This window comes from Notamacropus eugenii, chromosome 5 (genome assembly GCF_028372415.1).
Source record: "Notamacropus eugenii isolate mMacEug1 chromosome 5, mMacEug1.pri_v2, whole genome shotgun sequence".
Taxonomy (NCBI): domain Eukaryota; kingdom Metazoa; phylum Chordata; class Mammalia; order Diprotodontia; family Macropodidae; genus Notamacropus; species Notamacropus eugenii.
The window spans coordinates 281,478,983-281,497,249 of NC_092876.1; the positions used below are offsets into that span (position 1 = coordinate 281,478,983).

The window sequence follows — 18,267 nt, forward strand, 5'->3', positions numbered from 1 at the left end:
AGGAGTAGAGGGGAATAGATTTGGCCTGCTACCTGTTTCTGAACAGCTCACAAGCTTAGTTTTATAAAAAAAAATAATAATTCTCATTTGGGGGGTGCAGATATGTCTGTAAGAAACCCACAAGCTGTATAAAAATAGGTGGGGTAGCTTGCCCCCAGACCCTGCTCTAAACCACAGGGCATTTTTTAATGGTTCCAGTTCAATATAGAGTAAAATTCAACCATCCAATCAATTGGCATTGCAGGCATGAGCAGAGACTGCTTAGAGGTCATGCCCCCACACATCCTAAATGGTAGTGAACCAAATAATCTCCTGAATATGGAGAGAAGATGCTCACCTGGAGTTCTGAAAAGGCACTATGGTGGGAGTTGACAAAGAAGTGCGAAAACATTCTAATAGGGTCCATTTGGAGGAATCTCTTTTGATTCTTTGGCGTACTCCTTATGAGGGAGAAGGAACTTCTCATACTGCTTTGTTGGTGGTATTTTGGGGATTTCTTAAGGTTCTTTTCCTAAAGGTGTTGTCTTTGTCAAGGGTCTTCCCAAGGCAAATAGTTCATCTGGGCTTAGGACTCAAAAATAGGTTTATGTCTACTTTAGAATTTGTTAAGTACCCACACCCTAAAACCTCCCAGTCTTAGGCAAGGGGGAGGACTTAAAAAAAAGTCACTATGTCAAAGAATTGGATACTTGATGTAAAAATCTACCAATGGCAAGAAACTGCTCTTTGCTGTAGAAACCACTGCTATATAACTTTTAGACTTTGGAATATAACATCACGTAAATGACAAAAGATACACATACACTGAAATTACATAATTTAAAAGCTTTTATTTTTCCCACATTTAGTGACCAGACTTCAGAATGGTTAAACCAGAATGTTTCACTAAAGTTGCTTTCCTTTTTCCTCACTGTTCCCCTTTGATAAGAATATCACTTTCTCACCTGAGGGAAATGGTAGACTTTTAAGAACTGAATTTCTAACAAGTTGTAATGATTGAGAGGGTCTGACTCAGCAACCTCCTTGTGGTGAAGGAAGACCAGATGGTCTTCTTGCTAAGGTCCTGACCCAGAGGGTTTTTTCTTCTGCCTCTGCTCCTATTATTATTTTAAAATACTAGAGGAATCCATTAGAACCCTCCAGTATTGAATAGTGCAACTAGCAGTGGTAAGGAAATGGTAGATTAATCCTCTCCAGGTCTTGCCTCTGGGTTCTCCATCCTTGCCTCCATCGTAGCTTCTCAATACTGCAGGCCCTTTCATGGGGCATTTAGTTCAGCAAACACTTGGCTCCATACACCACACACCTCTGTGTTGTGGTCTAACATATGCTTATGGAATTCTTCATGATGTGCAAAGTTCATCTCCAACCCAAAAGTTCATTGCTCATAGTTTCAAGCTTGAGCTTGCTTGGAGGGACTATCTTTAATTTTCTTGAGAACAATGACATAATAGCCATTGAACCATGAAAACCCAAGCAAGCACTGGTAAACTGAATGTCCAAGGGATGGTGCCAGATGACCGCCTGGCCTGTATTATGGCAAACACTGCATTTGTGTGATTCGTGGGGACTTCCACATTGCAGATCATCCCTTCACAGCATGATCTGCATTCCTGGGAATGAAGATTCATAGTGGAGGAAAAGGTCAACAAATACAAACAAAAAATAACAAAATACAGAGGAATGAGAAAGGAAAAAGAGAAAAATAAATTAGAGAAGGCATTTATTAGGTGGTTCCTCCCCCCAAAACCCCACAAAACTGATTAGCCAGCCTATTAATCAATCAAGTTCTATTGTATTCTTGCTGTCAACATTCTGTATGATATCCCTGATTTACCAGCACCTGATAGGAGCCTGAGCAAGGGAAAGAGGATGGGAAGGGACCACAAAGGAAGCAATCACCTTTATAATTCAAGTGAGTTCACAATCTTATATGTTTGGCAAGAGAAAGCCTTGAAACCAATGGAAAGAAGGGGCTTGATTTGCTAAACTTACACTTATTAACAAAGATAAGAATCATTATCACTCCCTGACTCTTGTAGGTTAGTACTATTGTTTAGATGAATTATTATGGTTATAGATGAGAGTCTAAAATCTAATCCAACTCCTTCATTTTTTGTTGAGTTGTTTCAGTTGTATCCCACTCTTTGTGACTCAATTTAGGGTTTTCTTGGCAAAGACAGTAGAATGATTTGCCATTTTCTTCACCACCTCATTTTATAGATGAGGAGCTAAGGCAAACAGGTTAACTGACTTAACCAGGGTCACACAGCTAGTAAATTTCTGAGGCTGGATTTCAACTCATGACAGAGGAGGAAACTAAGACCCAGAAAAGCTAAATGACTTGCCTAAGGTAACATAAGTTATAGCAAAGTCCAGGACTGGAACCCAAGTCTTCCAGTTCCAATACTAGTACTCTTTCCACTGTCCTGGTGCAGTGAAGGAATCCATGCTTGGCCCTGTACTATATAACTATTTCTTTTAAATCAATAACTTGGATAAAGCATGAGGTGGAATCTTTTGTTCAGATCTGCAGATGACACAAAGCTTGTAGGCATAGCTAACACAATGAATGAGAGAGCCAGGATTTCAAAAGATTTCAACAAATTAGAATAGTGGGTTGACTCTACTAAGCTGACAGTTAATAGGACATTGGTATAAAAGGTAAACTTTAAAAAGATAAAACTGAGAAGGACTGATTAGATATGAGTTGGAAAGGACCTCAAAGAGTATCCAGTATCCCTACTTGCCTGAGAAGCCTCTTTTCAGCATCCTGAGATAATTCACAGAGAGGGTCAGTTGAAGGAACCTAGGATGCTGTCTGGAATACAGAAGACTTAGGGGACTCATGGTAACTATATGCAAGTAACATCAGGGCCATTGTACGGATGAAGGACAGGAACTGGTCTTTGTGGTCCCAGAACATTATTCTCATAAAGATCTGGGGGCTTTAGCATACTGCAAGGTCAGTGTTAAGTTAATAATGTGATACTGTAGCCAAAAAGTCAATGTGATCTTGGGCTACATTAAGGAGTCATAATGACCAGAGTAAGAGAGGTAATAGTCCTACTGTCCTCTTCCTTAGGCAGGTCACATGTTGTGTTCCATTCCCATTGGTGACATTTTAGAACATAGGACAGTTGGAGATCAACCAGATCAAGACCACAATAGAGAAAGGCCCTGAGAACATGCTCTATGACAATGAGGTAAAGGAACTTAGGATGCTAATTCTGCAGAAGAGAAAACTTGGGGGAGTCATGATAACCATTTTCAAGGACCATCTTATGGGAGTGGGACTCAACTGGTTTGTTCCATTGCCCAGAGGCAATAGATGGACATTGGAAAGAGAAGGAGTTTGTCTCAATGTAAGAAAAAAAAATTCCTAACAATTAGAGCTATCTCAAAGCAAAACATTCTGCCCTGGGTTCTCTTCTTACTAGACATCTTCAAGTGAAAGCTAGAAGACTACTTGTCATAGATTCTTGGTCTAGTAGGTCTTGGTCTGGTAGGATGGTTCCAAGTATGGATCCCTTGACTATACCAGGGCAGTAGAAAGATTGCTAGTATTGGAATCAGATGGCCTCTGAGGTCCCTTCAAATGCGGGTTCCCTAACACAACTTCCTGTCTTCTGTCTATACAACCAGTGTTCCTAAAATCAAGTCTCCTATCTACAAGACTAGTGCTCTTTTCCACATTCTTTATATTTAAAGTATGAAGAATCAAGAAAATGCCAAATATCTTTTCAACATTTCCCCATCATAATAGACATCTCTGCCCTCTCTACTCCTCTGTCTTCCAAACCAACTCATCCAACAATTATTGGCCAAGAACAGAGTCCCAGAGCTGGAGTTTGTAATATAATTCTCTCTAACAGCATCACTGTTAGCCTCCAACAATTCTCCTGGAGCTTTTGGGTCACAGGTGCAAAATCAAATTGTGGAAATTGAATTTATCTTCATCAACATGACATGTGAAAGAGAAGCTTTACCTTGTCACTAGTGTCACTTACATCCAAGTATCTCAAAGACATTTACTTCCAAATTACAAGTGCATTCAAATATACCACCTGGGCCCACGTTTCTACCTACTGGACAGAAATGTCTACTATAAATAATAATGAAGGCTACCATTTACATAGTGCTGTAAGTTCAGAAAGCACTTTACAGACCTCCCACTTGATTCTCAAAACAATCTTGTGTAGTAAATGTTATAATTACTCATTTTATAGATGAGAAAATTGAACCTGAGGGAGATTAATTAACCAGCAACTAGTTACTAGTCCTTGGTCACAGAACTAGTAAGTATTTGAGGCAGCATTTGAACTCAGGTCTTCCCGACATCAAATCCAGCAACTCTATTTCCTAGGTCAAGGACCCTCTCTGAAAAGAAAGACCTGAATGGCAAGAGCTAAATTTAGCAGTATAGCAACTTTTGTTTCTCTATCTTACACACAGACACAGATATAGATAGAGACACACAGACACAAACAAAGACACACATACACAATACTTACTGTTTGCCCTCCATCTCGGTGGTGGTGACAGCCAACAAAATGACATTCGTTCTTTGAAGCACATTTTTTGGTGATAGATATACTTCTTCCATGACTGGTGAAGTGATGAACTGTTAAACAGTACTGTGTATCTAAGCAGAAAGACCAAGATGAGCTCATAAGGGACTGAGAAGAAAGAGAGACAGACATAGAGAGAGGATAGGGGGCAGGGAGACACACACAGAGAGAGAGAGAGAGAGAGAGAGAGAGAGAGAGAGAGAGAGAGAGAGAGAGAGAGGAGGGAGAGAGAGAGGGAGGGAGGGACAGAGGGAAGGAGGGAGAGAGAGGAGAGAGAGAGGGAGAGAGAAGGAGGGAGCAAGAGAGAGGGAGAAAGGGAGGGAGGGAGAGAAAGAAAAAGAGAGAGAGAGGGAGAGGAGAGCAAGGGAAAGAAGAAAGACAGAGAGAAAAGATGGAGGGAAGGAAGAAGAGAGGGAGAGATCTTAAGTGGAAAAACATCAGATAGAAGATTTGATTTTGAATTAACTGGGTTTAGACTGACTAACATTTTGGCTAAAACAAAACAACAGCCAGACTTCTTGTTAACAGGGCAGAAATGCAATCACTTCAAATTGGGCACCAGTATAATATCATTATTTGACTGGTCCATTCATCAAGTGTTTATTCTAATTTTCCTGTAATGTATGACCCCCTCTATTTTGCCTTTATTATTTCTCTTCAATGTATTTTCCTTTTTCTTCCTCTCTCTCTGCTTCTCTTCTATTTATTTACTTTGCTTTGGATTTTTTCTACCCAGAATCCTCCTTTTAAATGCGAGTCTTCACACTTTCAGAGGTTCTCTCTTAAAACACTCTCTAGGGCACTCCAAGATAGTTCCCCTGGCTAGAGATACCAAGAGTACAGAGATAGAATCAGTAAATGAATATCATTGCAAGAAATCTAGACTACCCCTTGTTTTGAAGAAATCTAAATAAAGTTCAAATGTATCTTAGATTTTTTTATCAGTATTTCTAAAGGAAGATCAATCAAATGAAACAACTAAGTATTTCCTCATAAACAAGAAAAAATGACTAAAAACTGGTAACAATGCATGCTTAAACAAAATGATGTATATGCTGAAGCCAGCTAAAAAGTTCCTGGTTAGAGTTCACTTAAATGAAAGAACAAATATCATTCAAGTCATATCCTGTTACGTCCAATCCCGTTATTAACAAAGTACACAAATCAGAGAAGTGTAACTGCTAAAAAGGAACTAATTACTGTATAAGATACCGTAATGATAAAGAACAATAGCTAAATGTACTAAATGTAAAAGAAAGGTAAGAAATTATATCATTAGTAATAAATCCAGATTATTAGCATCACTGGAGTCTGGGTGAGTATGTAGTTACTCAATTTTTCCATCCACTTCACTCCCATAAACATATAAGTTTCATAATACTACATCAACAACCAAGACAAAAGCCACAGTTTCTCTTTTGATCACACAAGGGGAGAACATGTTGAATGTGGGATGCCATTTTAAAATTTAGAAATAGCAAAGAACATCTCAGTTAAAAATGGCTTCACTTAATGTATGACAAAATGGATAAAAAATTCACAGACCAAGCAAGAAGCAATTCCTGGATCAACTCCAAAAAATGAAAAAAAAAGTCAATGAGGGAAAGGAATGAGGATAGACACTGATGTCCCCACTTTCCTACTTCCCTAAAGCATGTTCAAGGTTAAGAGGGGAAATCTAAAATGTATTGCTCAAAAGATGACATCCATCCATGGCATGAATCAGAAAGGATAGGAAGCAAACTAAGTGGAAATCTTAGTTTCAAAGATGGCTGGAATATAAATGAAACTTTAAATAGATTAGAGGCTATGTTTAGAGTCTTCCCCTCCCTGACTGATTCTTTTGTGAAGTCAAACTAAGGCATCTTTTATTGCCTCAGGCAAACTGAGAACCAGGGAAAGACCTTAGCTTAAAAAGGCCAAGGTCTGCCATGGTATACTGGGCCATTGCCAGTCATCTTGACCTACGTCCTGCCAATTGGACTCAGATGACTCTGGAGCAGAGAGTAAGGCTGATGACTTTGCACATCTCTGCCTCACCTGAATGCAATTCACTGGCAAGTCAAAACATCACCCTCCTGATGTCAATGGTCCTTTTTGAGAACAAAGAATGATCAACAACAATGAAAAATGGGGACACTAGCTTAAAATGTCATAATAAATATATATAGAACTTTTAAACTGATCCAAGATAAAATATTGTTAGACATTAACAACTTTTTTTTTTTTCCAATTTCACTGGTACTTGAGTTACATTTTGTGTTAGAAGTAGTATTTCCCAGGGCTCTGCCACATAGGCTGGACTAGTTTTTCTTAAAACCTTATTCCATGCAGGGAAAGCTCAGGCTGTTGAAACACTTTCCTGATGGGCTGGTTACCAGAAAGTCAATGTACAAGGAGTCACTTGGTTCATCCCCGAGGCTTCTGACAACCAGCCATTATAGACAACATAGAGGCAGGGAAATTGTGACCAGCAGAACCAACGATGGCTGCTTGCTGAGTAAACTTTCCTTCCTACAGCTGGCCCATGCTACAGCTAAGCAACCTTCCTTTTATATGTAGAAATGCCATCGGTGAAACCAGAACATAGTATGCTTCAATTGGCTGAAACCAATAAAGGGAAAAAAAAATTCTTTTCCTAATTCCTTGAATACATTTTGTCCCTCTCTCTAGTTTTGGAAGCCTAAGAACAATGAATGAATGCTGCATTCTATACATTCCTACTGTCCTCACATTTCTAATTCCTATGATACTAGGACCATGTTCCTCCCCTGCTCAAGAAGGCTCCTTATTGCCTCTTGGATAAAATAGAAACTCCTCTGTTTGGTATAGAAAACCCTCCAGCCTCTCTTTCCAGGCTAATCTCATACTTTTGTTATTGCTGTTCAGTCATTTTTAGTCATGTCTGACTCTTTGTGACCCCATTTGGGGTTTTCTTGGTGAAGTGGTTCACCATTTGTTTCTCCAGCTCATTTTACAGATGAGGAAACTGAGGCAAACAGAGTTAAGTGACTTGCCCAGGGTCACACAGCTAATAAGTGTCTGAGGCTGGATTTGAACTCAGGTCTTCCTGACTCAAGGCTTGACATTCTATCACATGAGCCACCTAGCTGCTCCTCCTCCCAAAAAGTAGAGAAGCTTCTATAATTTACTTCAGTAGTAGGTACGTCTGACATAATAGAATCAGCACCAGACTTTTTTGAAGTCACTAAACCATATAAGGTTATCAGTTTTGTATAAGTTTCCTCTAATAAATACCCTTTAGCAAATGTCTTTATCATCAAATGACTCTATCTGGAAACTGGGTCTAACCCAACTTGCAAGATCACAGGATGCGCTGCTCTTGCATCGCATGCCTACAGGACATCAGCCTGTTGGTACACTAATCCCATTAAACTCAAAGTCTATGCCATGAGTGAGTCAAGAGAAAATCTAAGTGAAATGAGATCCTCAAAGAGCATCTTCCAAACCCAGCACACTTACTTTGTGGACACCATTTATCTTCGGCCCATCTGTTACAGTTATAATTATCTCCGGCATTTTCACAGGTAAAACATTTGAAGCTGTTTGGAAATGGTGTGGCTTTAAAGAAATTTGAAAAGTTAGATCAGGCTGACAAAAAGAAAATATCTCAAACATCAGACAATACTGGAGGCTGCTTTAGTTCTGAGAGTCAAATATATCCATAGTTGAATCCCTTCATAAATGGATGTTAAGAAACAAGACTAAACTCCCTTGCTATGAACTGTCAGGACTATTTTTACTGCTTGTGACTATGAAGTAAAGTAACCAGTGCCTCAAGTCACTTACAGAAATCAGGCTTATTGTTTTATAATCATAACACTTTGTAGCTGTCAAGCTTGACAGTATATAATTTGACCAAATTTATATATTTTGTGAGCCATAAACCAACAAGATCCCATCCTAGCTGCTCTTATGTATGCATTTAAAATAAAGTGATTTTATTTGTTCACGTTTATGGTGATGGAATTATACTTTGGCTAGGAATTTTATAGGCAGCATTATATAACAGATAGCATGGAAGAGTAAACAGAGCACAAATCTTATGGTCAGGAGCGCTTGGGTTCAAGGCCTGTCTTTGACATATGTCAACAAGTCAATAAGTATTCATTAAGTGATTACTACGGACTATGTGCCAGGCCAGGTGGCCACGGGCCATTTACTTAATTTCTCTATGTGTTAGACAACATTGATAAGTCTCAGGCAAGTTGTTGATCTCCTCCTCCTATGGCAGTGTTTCACATATTAATGGGAGAATATGGTATGGTACAGTGATCTTGAATATTTCTATACCAGGTTGAATCTGAGAATTTTTAAAAAATTTCTTGATCAGAGATTTTAAAAAACCACAATAAAAAAAAATTCTACCCATAATCAGGAACCTGAATCAGACTGGCTGATCAAAACCCCAAAGGTCAGAGGCCAAAAATTCTATTCTGCTGGCTTCCATGCTTGAGGAAACTATTGCCAGTGTGTAACATACTGGATTAAACACTCAGTCCCTCCTTTTGCAAACTGAAGAAATGAGAGATTTAAATATGAATCCACTCTGTCTTAAATAACTGCAACAATAAGAAGACAGCATTCATGTAGTACTTTAAGATTCACAAAGCACTTTATCAATATTAAATTCCCTGATCTTCACAACAACCACAGAAGGCAAGTGTTAGGACCATCATCATCATTTTACAGATGAGAAAATTGAGGGAAATAGAATTTAAACAATTTGTCTAGGATCACACAGCTAGTAAGGATCTACAGCAATGGTGGGAACCTGCAGCCTGGAGGCCACATGTGGCTCTCTATGTCCTCAAGTGTAGCCCTTTGACTGAATCCAAACTTCACAGAACAAATCCCCTTAATAAAAAGATTTGTTCTGTAAAAGTTGGACTCAGTCAAAAGGCCATACCCAAGGACCTAGAAGGACACATGTGGCCTTGAGGTCACAGGTTCCCCAACCCTGGTCTACAGGCAGATTTGAAATCAGGTCTTCCTGACTACAAGGCAGCATAAAGAACAGGCTAGGAGCATGAGACAACCACTGAAAAAATAAAAAACAAAAAGAAAAACAAACAAAGAAAAACTCCCAGATCCCTGGATCATAGCTATAGAGCTAGAAAGAACCTCAGAGGTCCTCTAACCCAATCCCCTCATTTCACAGAGGAGGAAACTGAAGTCCAGGGAAGTAACAACTTGTCTAAGGTCACACAAACAGTAAATACTAGAGATGGGGTTTGAACCCTGGTCCTCTGATTCCAGAGGCAGTGTTCTTTTTATTATACAGCTCCTCCTATAAAAGATGAGAGCTGACTAGGTAAAAATCCATGACCAAGTGCTGAAGGTCAAAGTCCAGAAGGCAAAAAGATAAAACACCATAGCTTTGCTTAGAATTAAAAGTGCATTCAGTTTAATTTGCTAAAGATCTAAGTATTGTGAGAACCTATACTTTTAGTGTTTCATGGCTTTCGCATCCTAGAATAAGCCTTTAGGGCAAAAGCTATACTTTGACATTGCCTTATGTAATTAAGCTCCCAGGACACTGGAGTTATCACATTTTAAATTGGTCATTAATAACCTTCCTGAGTTTATGCATAGAGATGTGCACTTGCTGTCTCATATGTCCTTACGGAAAGGAAATCTAAGTTAGGACAAAGCAAAGGGCCACAAAGCACTGGGGCAGGAGATTGGGCAGCTCTCATGGGTCCCATGGGATGAAGTGGTTGTTTAGAATTCTCTTTTTCAATAAATACATCCCAGAAATGGATTTGAAGACTAAATTGTTCCTCAGAACCACTGAAGTTCTGTCTTCTCCAATAGAACCCTAGTTCATGGCCGTGATCATACTTTAGCTATTAAAGAGGCCAAAAGAATGCATTCTATCTGCTGAGCCACATTGAGACAAAGTGCTTATGAGCAGCGGAGGAAAACTACACACAGGCATGTACATGCACACATGCACACACACAAACACACACACACACAAATAAAATCAGTATTTCCCCCAGAACGAGCTCCGTAACGAGTTGCCATTTACTTATTTGGAAGCTGAATATTAATGGTGCTCTCTGTATCTATTGCTGGTGATGATTTGCTACAATATTAATGCAGATGTGGAAAATATAACCCTCCAAAATTCCCAAGTAATTATTCATTTTCAAAAATGCTAATCTGGCCATTTGGGGAAATTAGTATGGTATCAATTATGCAGAAACTTTTGCAAGCTAGGATTTTTTTTCCTCTCTCCTACACTTTATGAACCTCTTTGTAAGACACTCCTGCAATGCAGAGGTCAATAAGAGCCCTGCAATATTTCTCACCTAAACCATGGGGAAATAGGAGAATCAAAAGATGACTTAAAGGGGCAGTACTTAAATATACTTGAAAATGAACAAGGAGGATGATGCCAAGACAACCAAAGCAATTAAGACAATGTCTTTGTCCTGGTGGTTGCTAAACCATGGATGATAATGAACGCCTGCCTTAGTCTGTTCAGCACCCAAACATCTCCAGAAGGCAGAGTTGTGAACTGCTGAAACAGACGTCCAAGGGGATAGCTGACATGGCAGATGTATCTGGGTAGCAATCAGTTACTTACGATCAAGAGAGGGCCTCACGCTGTAGAAGTTGATGTTCTTGGCCAAAGCCCAATTTTCAGAGAAGATGAAGATCTGGAGACAAGCTACAGCTAACCCAGGACCGATGGGTAACATGCTGCCTTGATGCACTGAAAAATCCCAACCTCATAAACCTAGAAAGGAAAAAGAGAGTCATGTCTCATGGAGAACCAAAAGAGAAATGGGAGAGCTACACTGTCTGTTTTACTGCCCATTTATTCAAAGGTAGCAAATCTTTTTCTTGCTAGAACCTGGGAACATACAGCAATCCATCCTGATCTGAAGAAAGTTAAGCAGTTACTGCCTTCTGCTGGTCAGGCTCAGACACTAGGTTAAACTGGTTTCTGCAGGGTGCACAATGGGCTCTTTTGTTCACAAAGCAAAGCTAGTAGGTACATGCATGAAAATACCACATACCTGCACTGACCAAGGACATCATGTTTAATTACTGAAAAACTCATTGGCCCATTAGGTTGAGCATAATCCTAAGTCTTTCCTGGTCTCCTTAGCTGCTAGTGCCTTCCCCTCAAAATGTTCTGGAGTCTTTTTTATGTCTACCTATACCTGTACGCGTCGTCCTCATCTGTCTTCCAGACCATGAGCTCCCTGAAGGCAAGGAACGTTTTGTTTTTGCCTTTGTATTCAGCCTCAAACACTTCCTTGCTGTGTGACCCTGGGCAAGTTACTTAACCCTGTTTACCCATGTTCCTCATTTGTAAAATGAGCCAGAGAAGGAAAAGGCAAACCACTCCAGTATCTTCGCCAAGAAAACCAAATGGGGTCATGAAGAGTCAACCATGACTGAAATGACTCAACATCTAGCGTCTGACATATAGTAGATGCTTAATAAATACTGGTTGGTTGATTGATATAAATTGCCAATAAAGAAGGAGGTGTGGTGGGAGGGGTAAAGCCAAAGGGAGTAGTCTGAGTGAGACTTAGATGGAAGTGTGAAGATTAAAGTCAACAATTAGGAGAAGGGGTTAAAATGGAAGTGGTAGGACAGCAAAGAAAAATGTCAAGTTTTTCAGGTTTTACTATGTGCCAGGCATTGTGCTAAATTCTGAGAAAACAAAGAAAGACAATCTATTCTCAAAGAGCTCACAGTCTACTGGGGGAGACAATATGCAAACAACTATTTCAGTTTTTTTCTAAGGGCTAACCTTGCCCCAAAGACCAGGAGTTAGAAGCTTAACATCCTCAGGGAGGTATCAAGGAATTCCCAAACCAACCCTCTCCCCACCCTTTGCCTCATCCCTACTGAAAGGAAAAGAGAGACCATAGCTCCTCCCTCTCTACACCTCTAAGATGATTGTAAAGAAGTCCAAGCCTCACTGCACACAAGAATCAACCATTCTCTTGGATAATACCTTGTAGATTCTAAGGAAGTGGGAGTGAGGAAGCTCTGGGTGAAGAGAATGTATATGATGTTAGATCTGGATAAGAGACAGTTCCTAAGGCTCAGACTACCATTGAATGCTGAGAGGCCAAAAGTGACTTCTTAGGAGTTGAAGTCAAAAGTCCTGGGTTCAAAACCCAGCCCTGACACATCAAATAGTATCCATATCTCAGGCCATTCTATTTTTGGACAACTATAAATTTTCTTTTGCATCAGGTTTAAATCTGCCTCTCTGCAGCTTCAAGTAAATGGGAACACAATTAAAAAGAAAGTGTCAATACATCACTTTTAAGGTTGCTAGGTTAGTAAATGTTTGATGTACACTCTAAAAACTTCACCAAATTTGAAAAGTTAAATCAATAAGCAAATGTGATGATTTGAATTTCATAGGATCGTAAATCTAGAGACTGTGAGCTCTTTCAATCTAGAGATTGAAGGCCATCTGGAGAAGGGAGGGGCCAGGTACTGCGCTAAGCACTTACAAATGTGATCTCATTTATGTAATCCTTACCAGAAGCCTTTGAGGTAGGTGCTGTTATCTGCATTTTACAGTTGAGGAAACTAAGGCAGAGGTTAAGTGACTTACCCAGGGTCACAGAGCTAGTGAGTATATAAGGCTTGATTTGAAATCAATTCTTTCTGTCTCCAAGCTCAGGATTCTATCCACTATACCATCTGAATGCTAGCTAGTCAAAACCTCTCATTTTACCCCCTCAATCAATGAACTTTATTATGAGCCCATAAAGTAGAAGTCATTTGCCTAAGGACAAAGAGGTAGGGAGCAACAGGTGAGATCTAAACCCAGATCTCCTGGTCCTCTGACGCCAGAACCAGTGTTCCACCCACTGTACTACACTGCCTTAGGACAGGTAGCCTTTCCAATCTCATTACTAGATTACTATGGGATTTTGGACAAGCTTTATTACAGTGGAAAATGCTATTTTCTAGGACCACAGTATTGAGGGGAGGAGAAGACCTTCCACAGAAATAATCTAGTCCTGGAGTTCTACACTTTTTGTGTGTGTGTTATCGACTCCTTTGGCAATCTAGTCAAGCCTGTGGATGCATTCTCAGAAGTTAAGTTGACAAGCATTTGTTAAGTACTGACAATGTGCCAGGCATGGTGTAAAATTCTGAGGATACAAAGAAAGACAATCTACTCTCAAGAAGCTCACATTCCAATGGAGGAGACAATATGGAAACAATTATATGCAAACAAGATAATCTCATAGGAAATGCACTAGCATTAAAAGGGAAGAGGAAACACTTCTAGGATTTTAGCTGTGACATGAAGGAATCCAGAGAAGCCAAGAGGTGGGCATGAGAAGGAAAGGCATTTTAGACATGGAAGATTGAGTCTATAGATGGAATACTCTGTGCAAGGCACAGCAAGGAGGCCAGTGTTGCTGGACTAGAGTATGTGAAGGAGAGTAAAGTGTAACTGGGAAGGAACCAGGTTATCAAAGGTTTTTAAGGGGCAGCTAGGTGGTAGAGTGAATAGAGCACTGGCCCTGGAGTCAGGAGGACCTTGGTTCAAATCTGATCTCAGACACTTACTAGATGTGTGACCTTAGGCAAATCACTTAACCCTAACTGCCTTGCCTCCTCCCTCCATAAAAGGCTTTTAAGAGCCAGAGTATTTTATATTTGATCCTGGGTACGATAGGGAGGTCCTGGAGTATTAATGAATGGGTTAGGGGGGTGAGAAAGAATGAGGAGTCAAAGGTGGCCCCTAGGTTGCAAGCTTGGGTGACTGGAAGGATCATGGTGTCCTCAACAGCAACAAGCAAGTTAAGAGGGAAGGATTTAAGGGGGGAAATAATAAATTCAGTTTTGGACAGATTAAGTTTAAAATGTCTACAGCAGAGGTGTCAAATATATAGCCAAAGGGCTATATGCAGCCCGCAACAGTCCCAACTATGGCTTGAATTAGATTAAAATGAGACATATTTAACACAATAAACAAAAAGACAATAAAACATAGATAATATTACATTTTAAAACTAAGTCAATTATACGGCCCACAGAGACCCTTATGTAAGGATTAGTGGGTCTCTGTTTCTATTTGAGTTTGACACTGAGAAAATATTATTTTGCTATTATATAAATAACCAATTATTAAATTAGGATCCAGGGTTCTCTCCTTTTATTTCCTAATTTTAAGACATAGTCCCTGTAAAAAGTCAGTCTCCAAAATACATGACGGGTTGATGAGATTATCCTAATCCTTGGGAAACATGCTCCTTGGATGTGGGGATCTTGGGATCTGACCCTATCCAATCAGGAGACATTACTTCTGTTTAGAGTGTAAACAGAATGCAGTCTGGGGGTGTTCTTGCCCCAAGGGGAACAGTCCTTGTCTTTGCACCCCTCCATTAGAATTTAGGGTGACCCAGTTCATAAAGGAGAAAACCATCCAGAGCCATCTTAGATAGAAATGAATTCCCTTTCTAGATTGCTGGAGGCATTCTCAGCAGGAGAAGCTAAAGACTCCTGGCCCATCTCCTTATTAAATGTCCAGCAATCAGGGTTGATTTTCACTTGTAAGGGACACTCTCTTTTACAAAAATATTTAAAGTATTTGGTGTCTCCACTGGGGGATCTTTGGTTTTCCAAGACAAACCACTGACCATCAATTTATTGAATATTAGCTAGCTTAGTAAATTGATAATTAATTATCCAGAAACTCTGTCTCTCAGGTTTTTCATTCATCATAACACCACTGGTCTATGATACATCCAATCTGAGGTGTCCAATAAGCAGTTGGAGTTGTGAGAATAATGTTTTTAAACCCCCCCGCCCCAAATACATAGGATTACAAAGGAAACTAATTATATTGAAATAAGGAAAAATATGTTTTTCCCCTCCCAATTCCTAGAGCTGCTAAAATCAATTCACAGACCTCTTGTGGTTCTGTGGAACACAGGTTAAGAACCTCTAATCTAGTTCAATCCTAATAAGGAAATCTAAAGCTCATAGAGATTCAGAAATTTGCATGTTGCCACACAGGCAGTAAATGCTAAAGCTAAGGTTGACACCCATGCCCTCTAGATGCCCTCTAGAACTAGATTCCAAATCTAGTTCTCTGTTATATCAGCAAAGCACCAAACCAAGGGAGCAGTGTGGTCTGGTGGAAAGTACAACAGATAATAGAATCTGAGATCCCAGGTTCAAATCCTATCTCTGCCTCTTAATTGTGGCCTACATGATTTGGTCAAATTATCTATCATGTCTGCGTCTCATTTTCCTCATCTATAAAATGAGGGGGTTGGATTAGATAGCCTTCAAGATTCCCTGGAGAATGAAATTTTCAAGTTTATTTGAATCATGGGTTTATAACCATCAGTGATGCTTGTCCTAAGATGTACCTTGAATGATTAGCTAATGAAAGTATTGAGTCACCACAATTACCAAGACATCTTTTAAAAAATAAGTTCCAAAAATGATATGTCATCTCTAAAACCTGTAAAATGAGAGGGATGGACCAGATGACCTCTGAAGTCCTTTCCACGTCTTCATCTATGATGCCATCAAAACCTGCATCTATACCAAATGCAAACAAAGGAAGAGGCAAATAGATCTTTCTATTCTTTTGAACTAAAAATTAACTGGTTGCTTTGGGGGGGGGGGAAAGTTTATTTTTACACAAAGATATCTAGTTTTGGTTTATCCAGATAGCATTTTCAGCTTTGGAGAATGTTAACTGAGTAACTCATTTAACATCATGTCATGCCTCCTTTTCCTGGTCCCTGTGAATTATGAGCTGGCTCCTCAGTGCACAGACCAGATTAAGGGGGTCCATTGTTTTACTTGCCACAATAAGAATGCTTAGCGAAATTAAAGAGTCATATTAATGATCCTAAAGTTGGATGAATTGCTGTGGCTCTTGAAAATTATTTTGCATTTAGACCTGATTAGGAAAACAACACACTACTAGCTAGCATTTACATAACACTTAAAAGTTTGTGAAGCCCTTTATATGGCTAATACATATGTATATATAAGCTAAAATTTCTATATCTTCTACATTGTGCCAGGTACTGTGCTAAGCACTTTACAAATGTTATCTCATTTGATTTCCATAACAACCCTGGGTTGTAGGTTCTACTATTAGTGCCATTTTACAGATGAGGAAACTGAGGTAGAGAAAAATTAAATTACTTGCTAAGTATCACACAGTCTGAGGATGGGATTTAAATTTGGGTCTTCCTCATTCCAAACACAGCTCTATCCACTACACCAACTAGTCTTAGTGTAATTATAGGACTGTCCTAAGCAGTCTCTTCCACAGGTCAAGACAGAGTAGTGAGACTGTCATAATTTAGTCCCCCTGACACTTCCTTTGAGAGCAAATTATATTAAACCAAGTTTTGTACTAAAGAAGGCAACTTACAGTATATTCCAGCGAAGCATCCCTCAGAAGCTTCCAATGAAATATCACTTGACAACAAAAGTTCTCTTAATCACACTGGGCAGTGTTAGCCCATGTATAAAGTAGTATGAACTCTCTACTGATCACACTTTCTTCAAACCTCACATTCTAAGGTTTGCTGTACAAATCTCAGAAAAAAAGCTTTCTAGTTTTCCTGGTGTTTTTGGATTTTCCCATTTGATCCTCACAACAATCCTACAGGATAGGCAAGGTGGGGAGCATTTTTTCTATTTTTACACATCAGGAAACAGGAGTGAAGAGAGATAAGAGGACTTATCCAATGTCACCCATTTTTTTAAACTTTTATTTTATTTTTACTGATGCCCGGGAATCCATCTCTTCTAACAAATAATAAAAGGGAAAAGAGAAAAAAGCAGGTCAGTAAAACCGATGAACACACCAGTCACATCTAATTGTAGTCACAATGTTCCACAACCCTCTGCAAAGAAGGTGGAAGGTACAATTAAAAAAACAAAACAAAACAAAACTCTTCTTCTGGACCAAGCTTGGTCATAGTGATTAAAGAGTATTTTTCCTTGTTTTTTCATCTGTTGTTCTGATTTTCATGATATAGTCCCTCTCCTCTCTCTGTGCATATGTATGTATATACATATGTATACATATAAAATACATATATCTTATTTTTGATAGTTTTTCTTATTTCACTCTATATCAGTTCTTATAAGTTTACTCATGCTTCTCTATTTTCATATTCATAATTTCTTATGTAGTGATATTACATTATCTTCATGTACTGCAATTTGTTTAGTGATTCTCCAATTGACAGCCATCTGTTTTGTTTCCTCTTTCTTAAAACTATATTGAAATGTTTGTCATACAGTGTCTAGCTAACCTGATCATAACCGGTAACTCAGCCACCCAGCAATGTTACTCATTTAGTATGGGACAGAACTAGTGCTGCAATCCAGGTCTTTTTTCAGTCCTAGTCCAATCTTCTTTCATCCAAATTTTTAACACTAACACTTTCCAAAGATTTTCTGCACTGTATCAACCATATCTAAGCCAAGCCATCTCTCACTTGCTGTACATTACAAGAGCCACATCACTTTGTAAACTGTACTGTCTTTCTACAAGATATTTAATAGTTTCTATATGACTGGAGTTGCAGCACTTATTGAGAGCTTGCTAGTCAGTGAAGAGAGAAGTATTTCTTCCAAGATAACTGGCTTAATATCAGTCAGGAAAGAGGATTAGACAAATATACCAGGA

General features: G+C 39.2%; 1 protein-coding gene across 23 annotated transcripts in view; it reads right to left on the reverse strand.

Moving 5' to 3' along the window:
- Positions 1-810: 810 nt before the first annotated feature.
- Positions 811-18,267, reverse strand: part of LYPD6B (LY6/PLAUR domain containing 6B) — a 220,507-nt gene continuing 203,050 nt past the window's right edge. For 17 of the 23 annotated variants that reach the window (XM_072613139.1, XM_072613128.1, XM_072613141.1 and 14 more), the window contains 4 exons: positions 11,207-11,340; positions 8,055-8,153; positions 4,515-4,679; positions 811-1,613 (listed from right to left, as the gene is read on the reverse strand). In XM_072613139.1, coding sequence (XP_072469240.1) covers positions 1,425-1,613; positions 4,515-4,679; positions 8,055-8,153; positions 11,207-11,302 — 549 coding nt within the window. In that variant the 5' untranslated portion in view covers positions 11,303-11,340 and the 3' untranslated portion in view covers positions 811-1,424. Of the gene's footprint in view, positions 1,614-4,514; positions 4,680-8,054; positions 8,154-11,187; positions 11,341-18,267 lie in introns of all 23 variants that reach the window. The other 6 variants (XM_072613149.1, XM_072613150.1, XM_072613147.1 and 3 more) reach the window with 1 other exon arrangement.